We start from the raw sequence: 15,386 nt of genomic DNA, 5'->3' as shown, positions 1-15,386 counted from the left end.
CTAGGCTTCTATTAACATTAACAAAGAATAGTTACTATAAAATGGGCTTTGGAGAGCATCCAATGATGGTAATTAAGAATATGGATTTGGAAGCCTACCCAAACTAAAATCCCACTTGCTGTTTATTAGCTTCTTAACTTAAATGTCTTAATGTCTTAATCTTGAGTTTCTTCTATAAAATGGCATCATATTCCTAATTCTCAAGTAGTGAAGTTTAAATAATGTACTTGTAAAATAGTTGTAAAATAGATATATGTATATGTTGTTCTCTGCCTCTAGTTCCTAGCACAGAGTTCCTGAAACCCTTGTAATTTCCTAAATGATAAGAGCAAGAGGAGCATCTTTTTTTTGTAATATCTTATCTTTTGATATAGGTTTCTGACACAGAGCCACTAATCCCTTGGTATTTGACCCTAGGTCAAATAACTCCTAGTAGGTTATAGGAATGTCCTTTGTTCTAAGGAGATGACTCTTGGTGGGCTTTTCACCAGAAAGACCACACCATGATTAGAAGCTTGGAACTTTTCAGCCCCACCTCCTATCCTTTAAGAAAAAGAGAGATACTAGAGACGGAGTTAATGATTGATCATGCCTATGTGATGAAACTTTCATAAAAATCCCAAAATGCAGTGTTCATTGAGCTTCTGGGTTGCTGAACACATTACCATGTGTTCAGAAAGATGGCATGTCTGATGAGGGAATGAAAGTTTTGTGCACCTTCATATAGATTGCACTGTGCATCTCTTTTATCTGGATGTTCATTTTCATCTGTTATCATATTTTTTATAATAAATATGAGTTTTGTTAACTCTCTTAGCAAATTATGGAACTCAATGAGAGGGTTTTTAGAACCCTGATTTGTGGCCAATCAGAAGTACAAATGACAACTTGGGACTTGAGATTGGCATCTGAAGTGAAGATTTGAGAGAGAGTCTTGTGGAACTGAGGCTTTAGCCTGTGGGATCTGATGCTACCTCCAAGGAAACTGTGTCAAAGCAGAATTGAATTGTAGGACATCTTGCTGGTAAAACCCACACATCTGGTGTCAGAAATGTTCTGACTCTGATAGTATTGTGAGAGTAAAGGAGAAACACAAGAATATCTTTCCCTTATATGATTGTAGATACAGATCAACGCAATACTTAACGCATAGTGAGAAATGAGTAAATTTTAGCAATTTGTTCTCTGTATAGAATGTTTGGATTTGGAATTAAATAATAGAATTTGGAATTAAAGTTCCATATCGTTAACTTTTCAGTCTGGCCTCAAAAATATACTTTGTTTCTGAACAGATAAAACCTTTTTCTTAATACTCATTTTCAATTTAATTTGGTAATAGCAGTGATTAGAGGTTATTTAAATGTCTTTACTTGGACATTAATCTTCAAAAGTCTTTATTTGCTAAGTGTTCTACAAAGAGAAGAAAAAGTCTATCAACTGACTACTTGAAATACATTTCAAAGTTTTCTCCAGAGAATATTTTACTCTAATTGTATTGTAGTCTTACTAGTACTTCAAAGATAAATACAATCTTTTCTTTAATAAATATGAAAATAGAAGAAATGTGGAATTATATTTGCCAAAGGGTTTATGGATTTAGGAATTTTTTCCTAAATTTGGCAGTAGCAAAGAATGAGTTTGTCAAATACGTAAATTGTCTAGTATAAATTAATTCTTCTAATTTAAGTGTTAAAACTTTAAAGTTCTTTTTTAATGGAATCCTACTAAAACTTATTATTTGCCCAGCATCTTCTATAGAATATTTTGAAGAGAAAGTAACATTTTATTGATAGTTGAATGTCATCAGGGTAAACATAAATTACCATGCTGTATCTGTATATAGTAATACTCAGAGATATTTGAAGTAAGTAAGGCTCTTTAACCCTATGGCTAATAAGTACCTTTAGCCTTCTCCATTTAAAAATTTTATTTTCTGGCTATTCATGGTTTGTTTCAGTTCTTTCCACTGCTAATAAACTACTGGGTATTACTTCCTTTGTTAGTGAGTGTTGGCCCAAAACAGTTGTTCTTATCCTTCTTTCTTATTTGCTGTCCCATTTTGCTCTTGAACACCAACTTGTCATTTTGAGATTGTGGCATATGTTCTTACTACTCAGGGAACTTTGAACATCTTATTATTGATTCTTACAGGTAATTGCCCATGCCAGATAATAGATAATGTCTCACTTCCCTTGTTTTGTCTGCTTCAAAGTATGATAATGTTTTTGTTGTTCTGCAGACATTTTCTTTCTTATGTTGATATTTTTTGTTTTTATAAGATCATACAAAAGTGCCCTTAATTTTAATTGTACTTTTTAATTATCACATTTCATTGTAATCTTAATTCTGATTTGTTTTTCTTTTGGACAAAATTATGTTGTGTGGATTTTTAGAGTTTGCAGGAAACAGAAAACCTCCGGAATTATCTTGAGATGGATATTTAGTTGCAAACATAAGTGGAGATTATAGGGAGCCGTAGAAACAGTCTCTTTCAGATCTCATGAAGAACTAGAAGGTCATTCTATAAACAAATACATTGGCAAGTCAGGTCTAAAGGAGAAGTAGAAAATTGTTTAGAAAATAGCATGTAGTTTTGATAACAGGTAATCTCCTTAGCTCTTGAGAACCGGATGTCCCTTGCTCTGTACTTCAGTGCAGTGCATGACATCTTTCCTGGATTATTTTAAGTAACAATAGTCTTAAGTTGCTGGAAGAAGAGCATCAAATCTTAGCATCTCAAGGCTCAGAAGAAGACCTATTGCTGCTGAGGGGGGAAAAAATAACTTTTGAAAACACCTCTCTAGGCCTAGGGGAGAAATCAGATCATCTGAGGCCTATTAGAAGTTTCCTACCACTGGAGGAAGGAGAATATCACTGAAAAGGTCCAAACCCTGAAACTCAGGGATATAAGGCCCAGGACTAAGGCTGAACCAAGAGTATGAAGCCCCCTCAACCCCCTGCCATGAGGCTAGGAAGCAGTGAGTAACTGACAACAGCAGTCTACCACTAAAGAAGTTAAAGCATAGAGAGACTCTGACAGGCAGATAGATAGTGAAAGCCTAAAGCTGGGGGTAAAATAGAGCTGAGTAAAATCCTCCATCAACTCACCCCCCACCAGAGTATAACTTAACACAAGGGGAACTTGAAGCCAGGGTTGCACTGAGAGTAACTATAACAACAACAGAACTCAAGTTTAGACCAGCCTTTTCACATCCTTACTCTGTCATAACTACCCACACTAATGACCTAGCAGAAGTGTGTCCATTCCTAGGCATAAATACTACTTACCTCAGTCTCTACTGCCTTTCACATCCAGTATTCGATCAAAAATTACAAAGCTTAAAAAAGGGTGCGGGGGTGGAAGGGCACACCAGAAAGAAACATCCCACTGACAAGAGATAAGGCAGACTAGGTCACAAGACTCAGATCTCAAATGATCTGTATTTTGGAACTACCAAACAAGGAACTTAATGTAACTGTGTGATATTAAAGAGTTTTGTGGGGAAAATGGGTTACATGCATATATAAATAAATACAGAATAATAGCAGAAAGAAACTAAGCAAAATGAAAATTCTAGGAAAAAAAACACAGCAAAAAGAATGCCTTCAACATATTTATCAGTATATTCAATATATCTGGAAAAAGAATTAGTGACCTTGAAAATAGGTTATTAAAAATTAGTAAAACCTAAGCCAAAGTGGGGTGTGGGATGGGAATTAAAAATAAAAAAAACTGAGCAGTTAGGAGATATGGGGAAATATTAAATAGTCTAACATACATCTGATTGGGATCCCAGAAGAGACATGAAACATTCACCAAAATAGACCAAAATAATCAACAAATGTTATTGTCTTAAAAATAATTGTAAATTTTTAAAAATAATCATAAACAGAATGTTCTCTGACCATAACAACTAAAGTAGATATTAGTAAAACAGAAAAATCTGGAAAACCCATCCAAATAATTTGGAAATTAACACATTTCTTAAATAACCCATCAGTCATAGTGGACCTCACAAAGGAAATTAGGAAATTTTGTATTTAATGAAAATGAAGCACAATCCATGTGGGATGCAGCTAAAGCAATGCTTAGAGGGAATTTTTATAGCATTATAGATTATATTAGAAAAGAAAAAATATACTAATAGTTTAATCTTGCACCTTAAACTAGGGAAAGAAGAACAAACCAAATCTAAAGCAAAGATTCTGCTCTTAAAGGTAAGAGCAGAAATCAGTGGAACTGAAAATAATAAAAAAAAGCAATGAAACCAAAAGCTGATCCTTTGAAAAGACTAATCTTGGTAAATCTCTAGCAGGATAACCAAGGAAAAAGAAAACACAAATTATCAAACCAGGAATAAAAATGTGCATAAAGGTCCAAAGACACTAAGGTGTAATAATGGAATATTATGAGTTCTATTTTCATATCTTTGACAATTCAAGTGAAACAAATTCCTTGAAAGATAAGCATTACCACAGTTCACTAAAGAAGAAATAGATAACTGCAGTAGTCCTATATCTGTTAACAAGATTGAATTTATTGTTAAAAACCGAACAAATCTCCAAACCTAGATAGCTTCACCATTGTTCTACCAAACAAAGAAATAGTATCATTATTCTACGCTGTCCCAGGAAATAAAAAAAAAAAAAAAAAGGAACATCTCAACTAATTTTATGAGGTTGCAGTACTCAGCCAAAGATAGGACAAAATAAAAAAGGAAAGAGGAAGGAAGGGAGGGAGGGAGGAAAACCAGTATTGTCCATGAATATAAATGCAGAAATTCTCAGTAAACTATCAGTGAAATCCAGTAATAAGTAAAAGGATAATACATCATGACCAAGTAAAGTTTATCTTGAGAACTCAAGACTGATTCAGCATTCAGATTGACATTCAGTATTATCAACAAATGAAAGAAAAATATTTTAGTCCCATTTATGCCATTTATGATAAAAATGCTTGCCAAACTAGGAATTGAAGGTAACTACCTCCCTGAGAAACCTAGAGTTAACATTATACTTTATGGTAGAAGATCAAATGCTTCCCCCTAAGATTGGTACCAGGCAAGGGTGTTTGCCCTCATTACTCCTAGTCAGCATCATGCTAGAAATCCATCCTAGTGAAGTGAGGCAAGAAAAAGTAGTAAAAAGCATAAATAATTATCACAAAATTCCAGTACTATTATAAGAAGAACGAAACCATACATTGTTTAGGTTTTATCTTAAAATCATGTTTATATGCAGTTCCTTTATCCACTTAGTTGTGCAACCTTTGAATAGAATTATAAGCCTATTTTCCTTTTTTTTTTTTAAGATTTTATTTATTTATTCATGAGAGACAGAGGCGGGGGCGCACAAACACAGGCAGAGGGAGAAGCAGGTTCCATGCAGGGAGCCCGACATGGGACTCGATCCCGGGTCTCCAGGATCACACCCCGGGCTGAAGGTGGCGCTAAACTGCTAAGCCACCAGGGCTGCCCAAAGCCTATTTTCCTATCATGGCCAGTAACCAACAACCCAAGAAGGATCAAACATCTTTCGGTGGCATGTGTTTGTGTGTGTGTCATAATCTTGTTTATTTAGCTATGTGGAATACGTGATTTAAAATGAAGACAAGGAAGGCTGGAATTTACTAAATAAAATGAATATTACACAATCTCTTACTATACATAGAAGAATTCTAAAATGTTTATCTCATTAAAGCATGTTTTGTCTCACAGTGTATTACTATTTGCAGTTACTATCATCAGACGAATTTTAATTTGTTTTTAAAACTTACAGAAACTTGGTTTTGAGTATATTTAAAACACCCAATCTTATTTCAAGAATAACTTGTTCAGGGGCACCTGGGTGGCTCAGGTTGTGATCCTGGGGTCCTTGGATCGAGTCCCACATCAAGTTCCTCTCAGGGAGCCTGCCTATGTCTCTGCCTCTCTCTGTCTCTCATGAGTGAATAAATAAAATCTTAAAAAAAAAAAAAAAAAGGAATACCTTGTTCACTTTTTTCCTGGGCAGATCTGCAAACTACTGAAACATGCATTATAGTAAAGTATAAAATTGAAAGTGATGGGCATACAGGTAGAACTATATATAAAATAGAATTTGACAATAAAATGACAAGCAGATAATGAATTTTTCTTATTTTTGAAAGAGTGCCAGAATCTAGAAACTTGCCTAAATTAAACAACATAATTAACATAAAGCTTTTCTTTGTAATAACTATTCACACATTCTTCGGCATAAAATTATTTAAGTGCTATACGATTCTATGAAGATCACTGCTGAGTTGCTGTGCTTTCCTCATTAATGTTGCTCATCTCATTTGTTTAATTTGCAATGCCAATAATATTTAAGGAAGAATCTATAGAAGATGCCTAGAATGGTAATAAAGAATATTTGCATTTACTAAGGTCTTTCTAAATGCCAACACTCTGCAGGTGCTTGAAATATATTTTACTCATTATAACAATTACAAAATAAGTACTATTATCATCATATTTACAGAAGAATAAAATAGGGGCTAAGTATCCTACCTAGAGTCACAGTTCTCACACTCAAAGACCATATAAAGGAAATGAGATAAGTCCTGTAGGAGAGGTATAAGTTATTATTGCCATATTTCTTTTTATTAATATTGGAGAAAACTGCTCAGAAGAGAAGGTGCTATTTAAGTATGGCATAAAGTACAGGCATACTTCATTTTACTGTGCTTTGTAGATGCAGTGTTTTTGTTATTTGGCTATCTTTTTTTTACAATTGAAAGTTTGTGGCAACTCTGCTGAGCAACTCTATGGGTGCCATTTTTCCAACAGCATTTGTTCACTGTGTCTCCTTGTCACATTTTGGTAATTCTCAATAATAAAAAAGTTTGAAATATTATAGTTGTTATGGTCATCTGTGATCAGTGATCTTTGATGTTAACTATTGTTTTTTGGGGGGTGCCACAAACCTTGCTCATATGAGATAACAAACTTAATCTATAAATGTTGTATACATTCTAACTGCTTTGCCAACCTGGCCATTCCCTCTCTTCCTCTCCAACCCTCCCTATTTCCTAAGACAATAATAATGAAGTTAGTTACCAATTAATAACCCTACAGTAGCTCCTAAGCATTAAAGTAAAAGGAAAGATCACATGTCTCTCACTTTAAAATCAAAAACTAGGCCTCTTGCTCCAAATGGTTAGCTAAGTTGTGAATGTGAAGGAAAAGTTCTTGAAGGAAAGTAAAAGTGCTACTTTAGTGAACACACCAGTGATAAAGCAAAACAGCCTTAGCTGTACAGATTGAGTTTTAGTGGTCTGAATAGAAAATGAAAGCAGCCACAACATTCTCTGAAGCCAAAGACAAACCCAGATCAAGACCCCAGCTCTTTTCAATTCTGTGAAGGCTAAGAGAGGGAAAGAGCTATAGAAGAAAAGTTTGAAGGTAGCCAACCTTGATTCATGAGGTTTGAGGAAAGAAGCCATCTCCATAACATGAAAATGCAAGGTGAAGCAGCAGCAAGTTATCCAGAAGATCTGGCTGAGATAAATAATAATGGTGGCTACAGTAAACAACAGATTTTTTTTTAAAGATTTTATATATTTATTCATGAGACACAGAGAGAGGCAGAGAGGCAGAGACACAGGCAGAGGGAGAAGCAGGCTCTATGCAGGGAGCCGGACATGGGACTTGATCCCGGGTCTCCAGGATCAGCCCTGGGCTGAAGGTGGCACTAAACCGCTGAGCCACCCGGGCTGCCCCAACAACAGATTTTCAATAGAAAAAACCGCTTTCTATTGGAAGAAGATGCCATCTAGGACTTTGATAGCTAGAAATAAGTCAGTGCCTGGCATCAAAGCTACAGAGGATAGGCTTGTTGCTCTTGGAGGTGAATTTAGCTGGTGTTTTTAAGTTGAAGCCAGTCCTCATTTATCATTCTGAAAATTCTAGAGCCCTTAAAAATTGTGCTTAATCTACCTTCCTTTGCTATATAAATGGAACAACAAAGCTGGATGACAGCATTTTTTCTAACATGGTTTACTAAATATTTTAAGCCCACTGTTAAGACCTGCTGCTTAGAAAATAAAAAGATTCGTTTCAAAATACTACTGTTTGATAATGCATCTGGTCATCCAAGAGCTCTGATGGAGATGTACAATGAGGTTAATGTTTTCATGCCTGCCAACACAACATCCATTCTGCAGTCCATGGATCAAGGAGTAATTTTGACTTTCAAGTCTTACTTAAGAAACACATTTTATAAGGCTATGGCTGCCATAGACTGTGATTCTTCTGATGGATCTGAACAAAATCAGTTAAAGACCTGAACTAATTCACCATTTAGGGTGCCAGTAAGAGCATTCATGATTTTTGAGAAGAGATCAAAATACCAATATCAATAGGAGTTTGGAAATTGTTGATGATTTTGAGGGGCTCAAGAGTTCAGTAGAGGAAGTAACTGCAGATACGGAAATACCAAGAGAACTAGAATTAGAAGGGGAGTCTGAATTGCTGCAATCTCATGATAAAACTTGAACTGATGAACAGTTGCTTCTTTGACATAAGCAAAGAAAGTGGTTTCTTGAGATGGAATCTAATTCTGGTGAAGATGCTATGAAGATTATTGAAATTGACAACAAAGGAGTTGTTGAGTCCACTGTAATGGAGCTGTGTATAAAGTACGTGGGTGTGGAAGAAAAGTAGCATCTAAGTCGGAATAAGGGGTACATCGCAGGATCTCCATCCCCATCTTCTTATTCATGGTTGATCTCCCTCAGTGGTTAGCCTTTTACTTGGTGGTTTAGGGCCCTCTATTCTCTCCCTGTTGTCCATTCATATATGCGAGGATCAGTGGTATATCATTTTCACTGTTAATACCCCCCGTACATTCTTAAGGCACTTGTCTCATAAAAGTAAACACATTGTTACGAAAATATGTTTTCAATCTGTATTTCAGTTATTTTTTTTCTTCTGTGAAAGCCCTTGGTAAGTAAATAAATGAGCATATTAGAAGGACATGCAGGGAAGAGAGCTGAAACAGTGTTGGGTCTATCTTAGTATAAAAGGCCAGGCAGTTGGTGGTTTTGAAAACAAACCTCATTTAGCCAATGATTAGCAGGAGCAAAGCAAACCATGTGAAATTGCTGCTTTTGTAATTAATAGTATTTTGATTCTACTGTAATAGAGAGATGTATAAAGTGAGAGTGGAAGAAAAGGAACATCTAAGTCAGAATAAGGGGCCCATTTTTTTTTCCAAGAATAAATGTACCCGTTTTATTTTAAACGTTTCACTGTTATATAAACAAAGCTGCAGTAAACATCCTTGTAAGTATATATACACAGGTATAATCTGTGAACAATGTCTGCCAGCCTCTCTCCTTTCTGTGAAGAACAAACAAAAGCCCTATCCTCAGGCATTGCTGAAGCAACAGAAGTTGGGTTGCCCTGTCACAGGATTCTCCTGTGACCAGGAGCCTGTGCTGGTACGGCTGTACCAACAAATCCTCTTGCTGGAGAGTCATTTCAGTTTTTCCTATTGAATACAGGTCAGGTCTCTACCTCTCATTTTAACCCAACACTTTTATTCTCCAGGCTGCTTTGAAACTCATGAGAACAATTCAGTATTTATCAAGTACTATGCATATTTTATATTTTCTACATTTGTTATGATTTTGTTCATATGGTATTTAGACATTTTTAACTCTGATAACACTAAAGAATCATTTCAACCTATTTTCATTAAAAGAAGTATTCTTGTAGGTAGAATCCAAATATGAGTCTCAACTTGATGTTTTTGTATTAAAATGAATTCCTCTGGTCATCAGTATTGCAAAAAAATTAACATAATAAACATTCTTGACATGGGTACTATAATTAAATTGTACACCAAAGTAAATAATTTATAAACAAACAGATTTGAGCTTTAATCTCAGCATTGTGGTTCTTCTTTGTAGCCTAAAACAAGTTCTCAAACTTTCCAACTATGTTCTTTTATCTATTAAATGAAGATAATAATAGCCTTGTAGGTTGTTGAGATTATTTATTACATGCCTGGCATTTAAGCACATGCTTATAAAGCCTAGGAGCTATCTTTGTTATTGGTAGTTATTATTACAAGTTACATTTGTAAACATCATATTTGTATTCTGTGGTTTAAAAATACTTTCCGGATTAAAAATATTCTGCCTATAAATTAGTGCTTTAATATCATGTTTAAGCCAGTTTATTAATATAGTGTAGTGGTTAAGAACATAGATTCTGGGTTTCAAATCTCAGCTCCATGACTTATTATTACCAGGCTGACCTTCAGTAAGTAACTTAAAGGCCCTGTATACCACTTTCCTCAACTTTGAAATGGACATGACGCTAGCACATTTCTCCCAGGCACATTTCTGAAGAAGTAATCAGATTATGCATATAGAAAGTTTAGAAGAGCTGCTGACATAACACTGTGTGTCAGTTATTGGCATCATCATTAATTTGCTGTCTCTCTTTACTTTAGGTGAATCTTGGAAGCAACCAGTACCTTTTCTCTGTCATAGTGGACCCTAAAGAAATGCCCTGTTTCTGTTTGCGTCATGATGTTGATGCCCTACTCTGGCAACCACACTCCAGCAAACAAGATGATATGTGGGAACACATTGCAACTTTCAATGCTTTAGGTATAAAGCAAGCTCTTTGCAGGCGCGTTTTCTATTATGTCAAAAATCATGGTCATTTATTTTAATTCATTTCTTTTTTTCTTTTTCTTTTTAATTTGAGCTGTCCTAATTATATTTGAATTGATTTGTGCTATAATTTCGTTGCTTTTACTATGGCTGGTGAATGTTAGTACTTTTGGAACAGTAGGATTAATCTGTTTTTATGCTTGTACACAAGATCAACACAATAGAAATCAAAGTGGTTATCTAACCACTGGAGTCATTCTAATCAGTCATTTGTTTATTCCAAGTAAGCTATACTGTATTAGAACATGAACAGTGGGTTTGATAGTACCCTACATGGAACTTGTATTCAGGTTTCTTCAGAGTAATCTTCAAAAACATAATAGAATTGCTCTAAGATAATGCTCATGAGGAGACATCTTTCATGGAACTGTCATGTCAAAGAGAGCCATTGTAATGAAAACACTTAGGGAAATGGTGGTAAGCAGAAATCAAATTTATTCTGTAGGATAAAAGGGAAATGGTTTTAAAACTAGGTCTTGAAAATTTTAAGATACATAATTATAGACTTATGCAATAATTGGTTTTATGTCTAGATATATTAGTATTGTGTGGGAAAAGCTTTTTATATAAATTAGGCACAGTTATTGCTTTATTGAGTGATTATTTTAAACTGGCAACAGGAAGTAAAATTATACATTCTAAATACAACCTTAATTATAGAGGAGATTTGTCAATTATCCTTTATAGTTAATAATATAGGCTGCTTAAACTGGTTAATTTAGACTCCAAGTGGATTTTTATGATGTGAAATACAAAGTTTTGTTGAAAAATTTAAACACGTAATTTCTAGCCTCTGTACTATAATTTGCATTTAATTCTGAATCTTTTTTCAGTAAAGAAAGTACTATCACATAATTTTCATATGCTCAGATTATTCATTTGTATCCCTAAATCTGTTATCGTAGAATTCTACTGTGCTTGAGTCTAAGTTAAATTAACGTTACGTTAGACGTAGTCTATATACATTATTAATTTTCTCGAGGTTAGTTTAGAATTAGAGCTGATTCTAAAATACTCAAATAGGTATCTATATCCTCTTCACTTTTCCTCCTCAGATCCTGCTGAATATTAAAAACCATCATTGAAGAATGCCTGGGTGGTTCAGTTGGTTAAGCATCTAACTCTTGATTTTGGCTTAGGTCATGGGATTGAGTCCCATGTGGGACTCAGTGCAATGTCTGCTTGAGATTCTCTCCCTCTGCCCTTCTCCCTACCTGCACACACAAACTCTCTCTCAAATAAATAAAATCTTTAAAAAATAGTATTGCTCCTTCTGTGCTCAGTTGTTCCTTTGCTCATTACTTGGTGAATCTCAATTTACATTAGTGTTCTATTTTTTACCTTATGTGTTATGACATTCAGTAACCATGTCCCAATCTGAAAGTCCTAATTTGTATTTCAGAACACAAACACCCTTTTAACCTGTAAAGATTTTTTAAAAGACAAGATTTTTTCAGAGCCTAATTAGTTTTCAAGGGATGTCCTAATTGAGTTTTTAAAATCAGATACTTGAATTTTCATTCCATCTTATAATCTCAAGGTCCTACTTCTGGAAGCTGAAGTACAACAAAATCCTGTTACATTGTTGGTGTATAAAAATACCACTAACATTATAAATAATAAGAGCATCCATTGTCATACTAGCATTTTCAGGTTCAAGGCCTATATTATGGACACACTCCTGAAATAACTTTACAGCAGTATTCTATAAATATTTTCCCATTTATTTGATAAAAAAAAGATTCTCTAATGCTACATCTCTGATTAATGAGCTTAATTATTTTTTTTAAAGATTTATTTATGGGACACCTGAGTGGCTCAGTGGTTGAGCATCTGCCTTTGGCTCAGGGCGTGATCCCAGAGTTCTAGGATCGAGTCCCATATTGGGCTCCCGATAGGAAGCCTGCTTCTCCTTCTGCCTGTGTCTCTGCTTCTCTTTCTGTCCCTCTTATGAATAAATAAAACCTTAAAAAATATATTTATTTATTTGAGAGAGAGAGGAGAGAGTCTCAAGGAGCTTCCATACCCAGCAGGAGATAGTCACTCAGCCCATTTCACAACCCCGAGATCATGACCTGAGCTGAAATCAAGAGTCTGATGCTTAACTGATTATTAAATTGGCATTTAAGGATAGTTTGACATGTTTTCAGGTCTTTTGATTTTAGATTTTTAGTGTTTTGTTCATAGAAATAATAAGGAACTATGTTGTGTTTTTCTTAAAGAGATAAAAAACCCTATCTATTTTGTTCCTTAGAAATTAAAGCTATATCTGCACCAGTTGGGAGAAATTGATTGTGGTTAATCATTAATGGTTCAGAATTCAACCACTGTTGAATATTTATGGTGTATATTTTATTGAGGCATTTTAATCTGTAGTATAGATTATTAAATACTAAATGTTTAATCACATTTTTCTTCTTTTTAATATATGAGTTTTATTTGTTTATCTATTTGTTGGCAGGCTACGTCCAAGCATCAAAGAGAGACAAAAAGTTTTTTGCCTGTGCTCCCAATTACTCCTATGCAGCCTTGTGTGAGTGCCTTCGTCGAGTATTCATCTACCGTCAGCCTACTCCCATGTCCACTGTACTTTACAACAGAAAGGAAGGCAGGCAAGTAGGGCAGGTTGCTAAGCAGCAAGTAGCAAGCCTAGAAACCAATGATCCTATTTTAGGCTTTCAAGCAACAAATGAGAGATTATTTGTTCTCACTACCAAAAACCTCTTTTTAATAAAAGTAAACACAGAGAATTGATTACTCCAATATATTGGCTTCTCTATACTGAAAAAGTATTCAGTGGTAGCCAGAAGGCTGGTAGTCATACTATAGCCTGTTAAGTTTTACTATGTTAAATAAAATTATCTTGTATGAATTTTTTATTTTTTAAAGGATATTGGAAGTATATTCAAGAGATTATGATTCTGTAAAGGCTATGGAACAAAGCTGCAAATTTAGAGAAAACTGGCTTCTGTAAAAAATGTAAAGAAAGTCTTAGTAAGTATAATTTTTTAAAAAAAACAGGCTGTGGAATTTCATCTTTTATATGAAAGGTGTACAATTCAGTGTTTAAAAATAAAAATATTTATCATGTATGCCTTGTCCATTAATAGTTTTCCCTCATTCTGTACCTATAGAATTTTTAGATAACAATTAAAATGTTGATTCTTGTAAATACTACGTTACTGAGGAAAAGGGGGAATCCAGGTCCAGTATTGTTAAAGGTTGCTGAAAGACTAAGATTTTTTTTGAAATTAATTTTTTCCAATTTTTAAATTTTTGTCCATTTGTTCTTCTTCAGACATAGACAAAGAGAAATGATAAGATTCCACAAAGTGTAGCTCATATTCCACCTCAGAACTCAGTGATTTAAAACAAAGATATTTGAAATTCACTGATTTGGCCATCTCTTTTCTTTCTTTGTGGCATCTCATTCTCCAGCAAGCTAGATTTGTCTTATTCCTGTGATAGAAAAAACACTGCAGGAAAGCAAGCCTTAGTATATAAGAACTTATCGAGCCTGTGTAACAGTCTGTCACACACAAATTATGATTTATCCTTGTAGTTCTCCTTAACCTTCTACAGTTAAAAAAGAAAATCCTGTTTATACATTAAATATTTTGTGTCATGAATTTTAGTTTCTCATTATTTCCTTGGATTTTTTTGGTTTGCATTTACCTGGAAAATCGTTCACTTCATATTACCATTTTAATGAGCAAAATAGGTAACCAATCAGATATTAAGATATTTATGAAGTAGTAATTAGTGAGATGGTATCGTTGGATCAGTAAATAGATATACAATTTTTATTTACTTACTAGAAGAAAATGTGTATAATCTCAAGATTGAGAAGACTTCTGAAGATGTAGAAATAAAAAATGTAAAAGATTAGTAAATTACAAAATGTAAAATATCTTTATGGCCTGATTCTGTTAACAGTGGTAAAAGAAAAACAGCAGACTCATGGAGGATATTTGTCAATGCATGATAGATGAGAGTTAAAATCTAGAATCTCAAAACATAATAAACATAAAAAAAAACAAAGAAAGTATACAGTATAGAAGCAGACAAAGAATATTAACAGCCAAGTCATAGAAAAATAAGGATGGCCAATACTTCTAAGAAGATGCTTAGTCTCCCAGGTAATGAAGGAAATTGGTAAAAAAAAAATATATATATATAAAGTTTTGTAACATTGCATATCAAGCTAGGGGAAAATGGGAACTCTCCTACACTGTTGGTTGGAGTGTAAGTAGGTACCAAAGGATACTTGGCAGGATGTATTCAAATAAAGTTCATTTTCTAGAATTCCAGAAATACTAGAAAACACTCAACATATGCACAGTGCAATAAATATAAGATTATACATTGTTAGCAATGTTTATAATAAAAATTTGGAGGAATCTGTCCTTCATTAGGGGAATAACTAAATTGCAGTATTTTTATATTAGAATAGTATATATATTAGTATTTATAAAAAGCTTTAATTTAAATCCCTCTTTATGGGCCTGAAAACTCCCTGACACTTATTATATAAGTAATATTTTCCACCTTTCTCATAGAAGAAAGATGCAGTTAAATTGTAACATATGGGCAATTTACAACAGGATTTCTATATACAATTTTTTAAAGATTTTATTTATTTATTCATGAGAGACACAGAGAGGCAGAGACACAGGCA

General features: G+C 34.1%; 1 protein-coding gene across 2 annotated transcripts in view; it reads left to right on the top strand.

Moving 5' to 3' along the window:
• Positions 1–14,337, top strand: part of NUDCD1 (NudC domain containing 1) — an 80,901-nt gene extending 66,564 nt beyond the window's left edge. For both annotated transcript variants that reach the window (XM_055314406.1, XM_055314407.1), the window contains 2 exons: positions 10,483–10,642; positions 13,170–14,337. In XM_055314406.1, coding sequence (XP_055170381.1) covers positions 10,483–10,642; positions 13,170–13,462 — 453 coding nt within the window. In that variant the 3' untranslated portion in view covers positions 13,463–14,337. The remainder of the gene's footprint in view (positions 1–10,482; positions 10,643–13,169) is intronic.
• Positions 14,338–15,386: the final 1,049 nt, after the last annotated feature.

The sequence above is a fragment of the Nyctereutes procyonoides genome, unplaced genomic scaffold, assembly GCF_905146905.1.
Source record: "Nyctereutes procyonoides isolate TBG_1078 unplaced genomic scaffold, NYPRO_anot_genome, whole genome shotgun sequence".
In the NCBI taxonomy this organism is placed as follows: Eukaryota; Metazoa; Chordata; class Mammalia; order Carnivora; family Canidae; genus Nyctereutes; species Nyctereutes procyonoides.
Note: the sequence above shows the minus strand (reverse complement) of the source record. Positions and strands in the feature narration are given on the sequence as shown.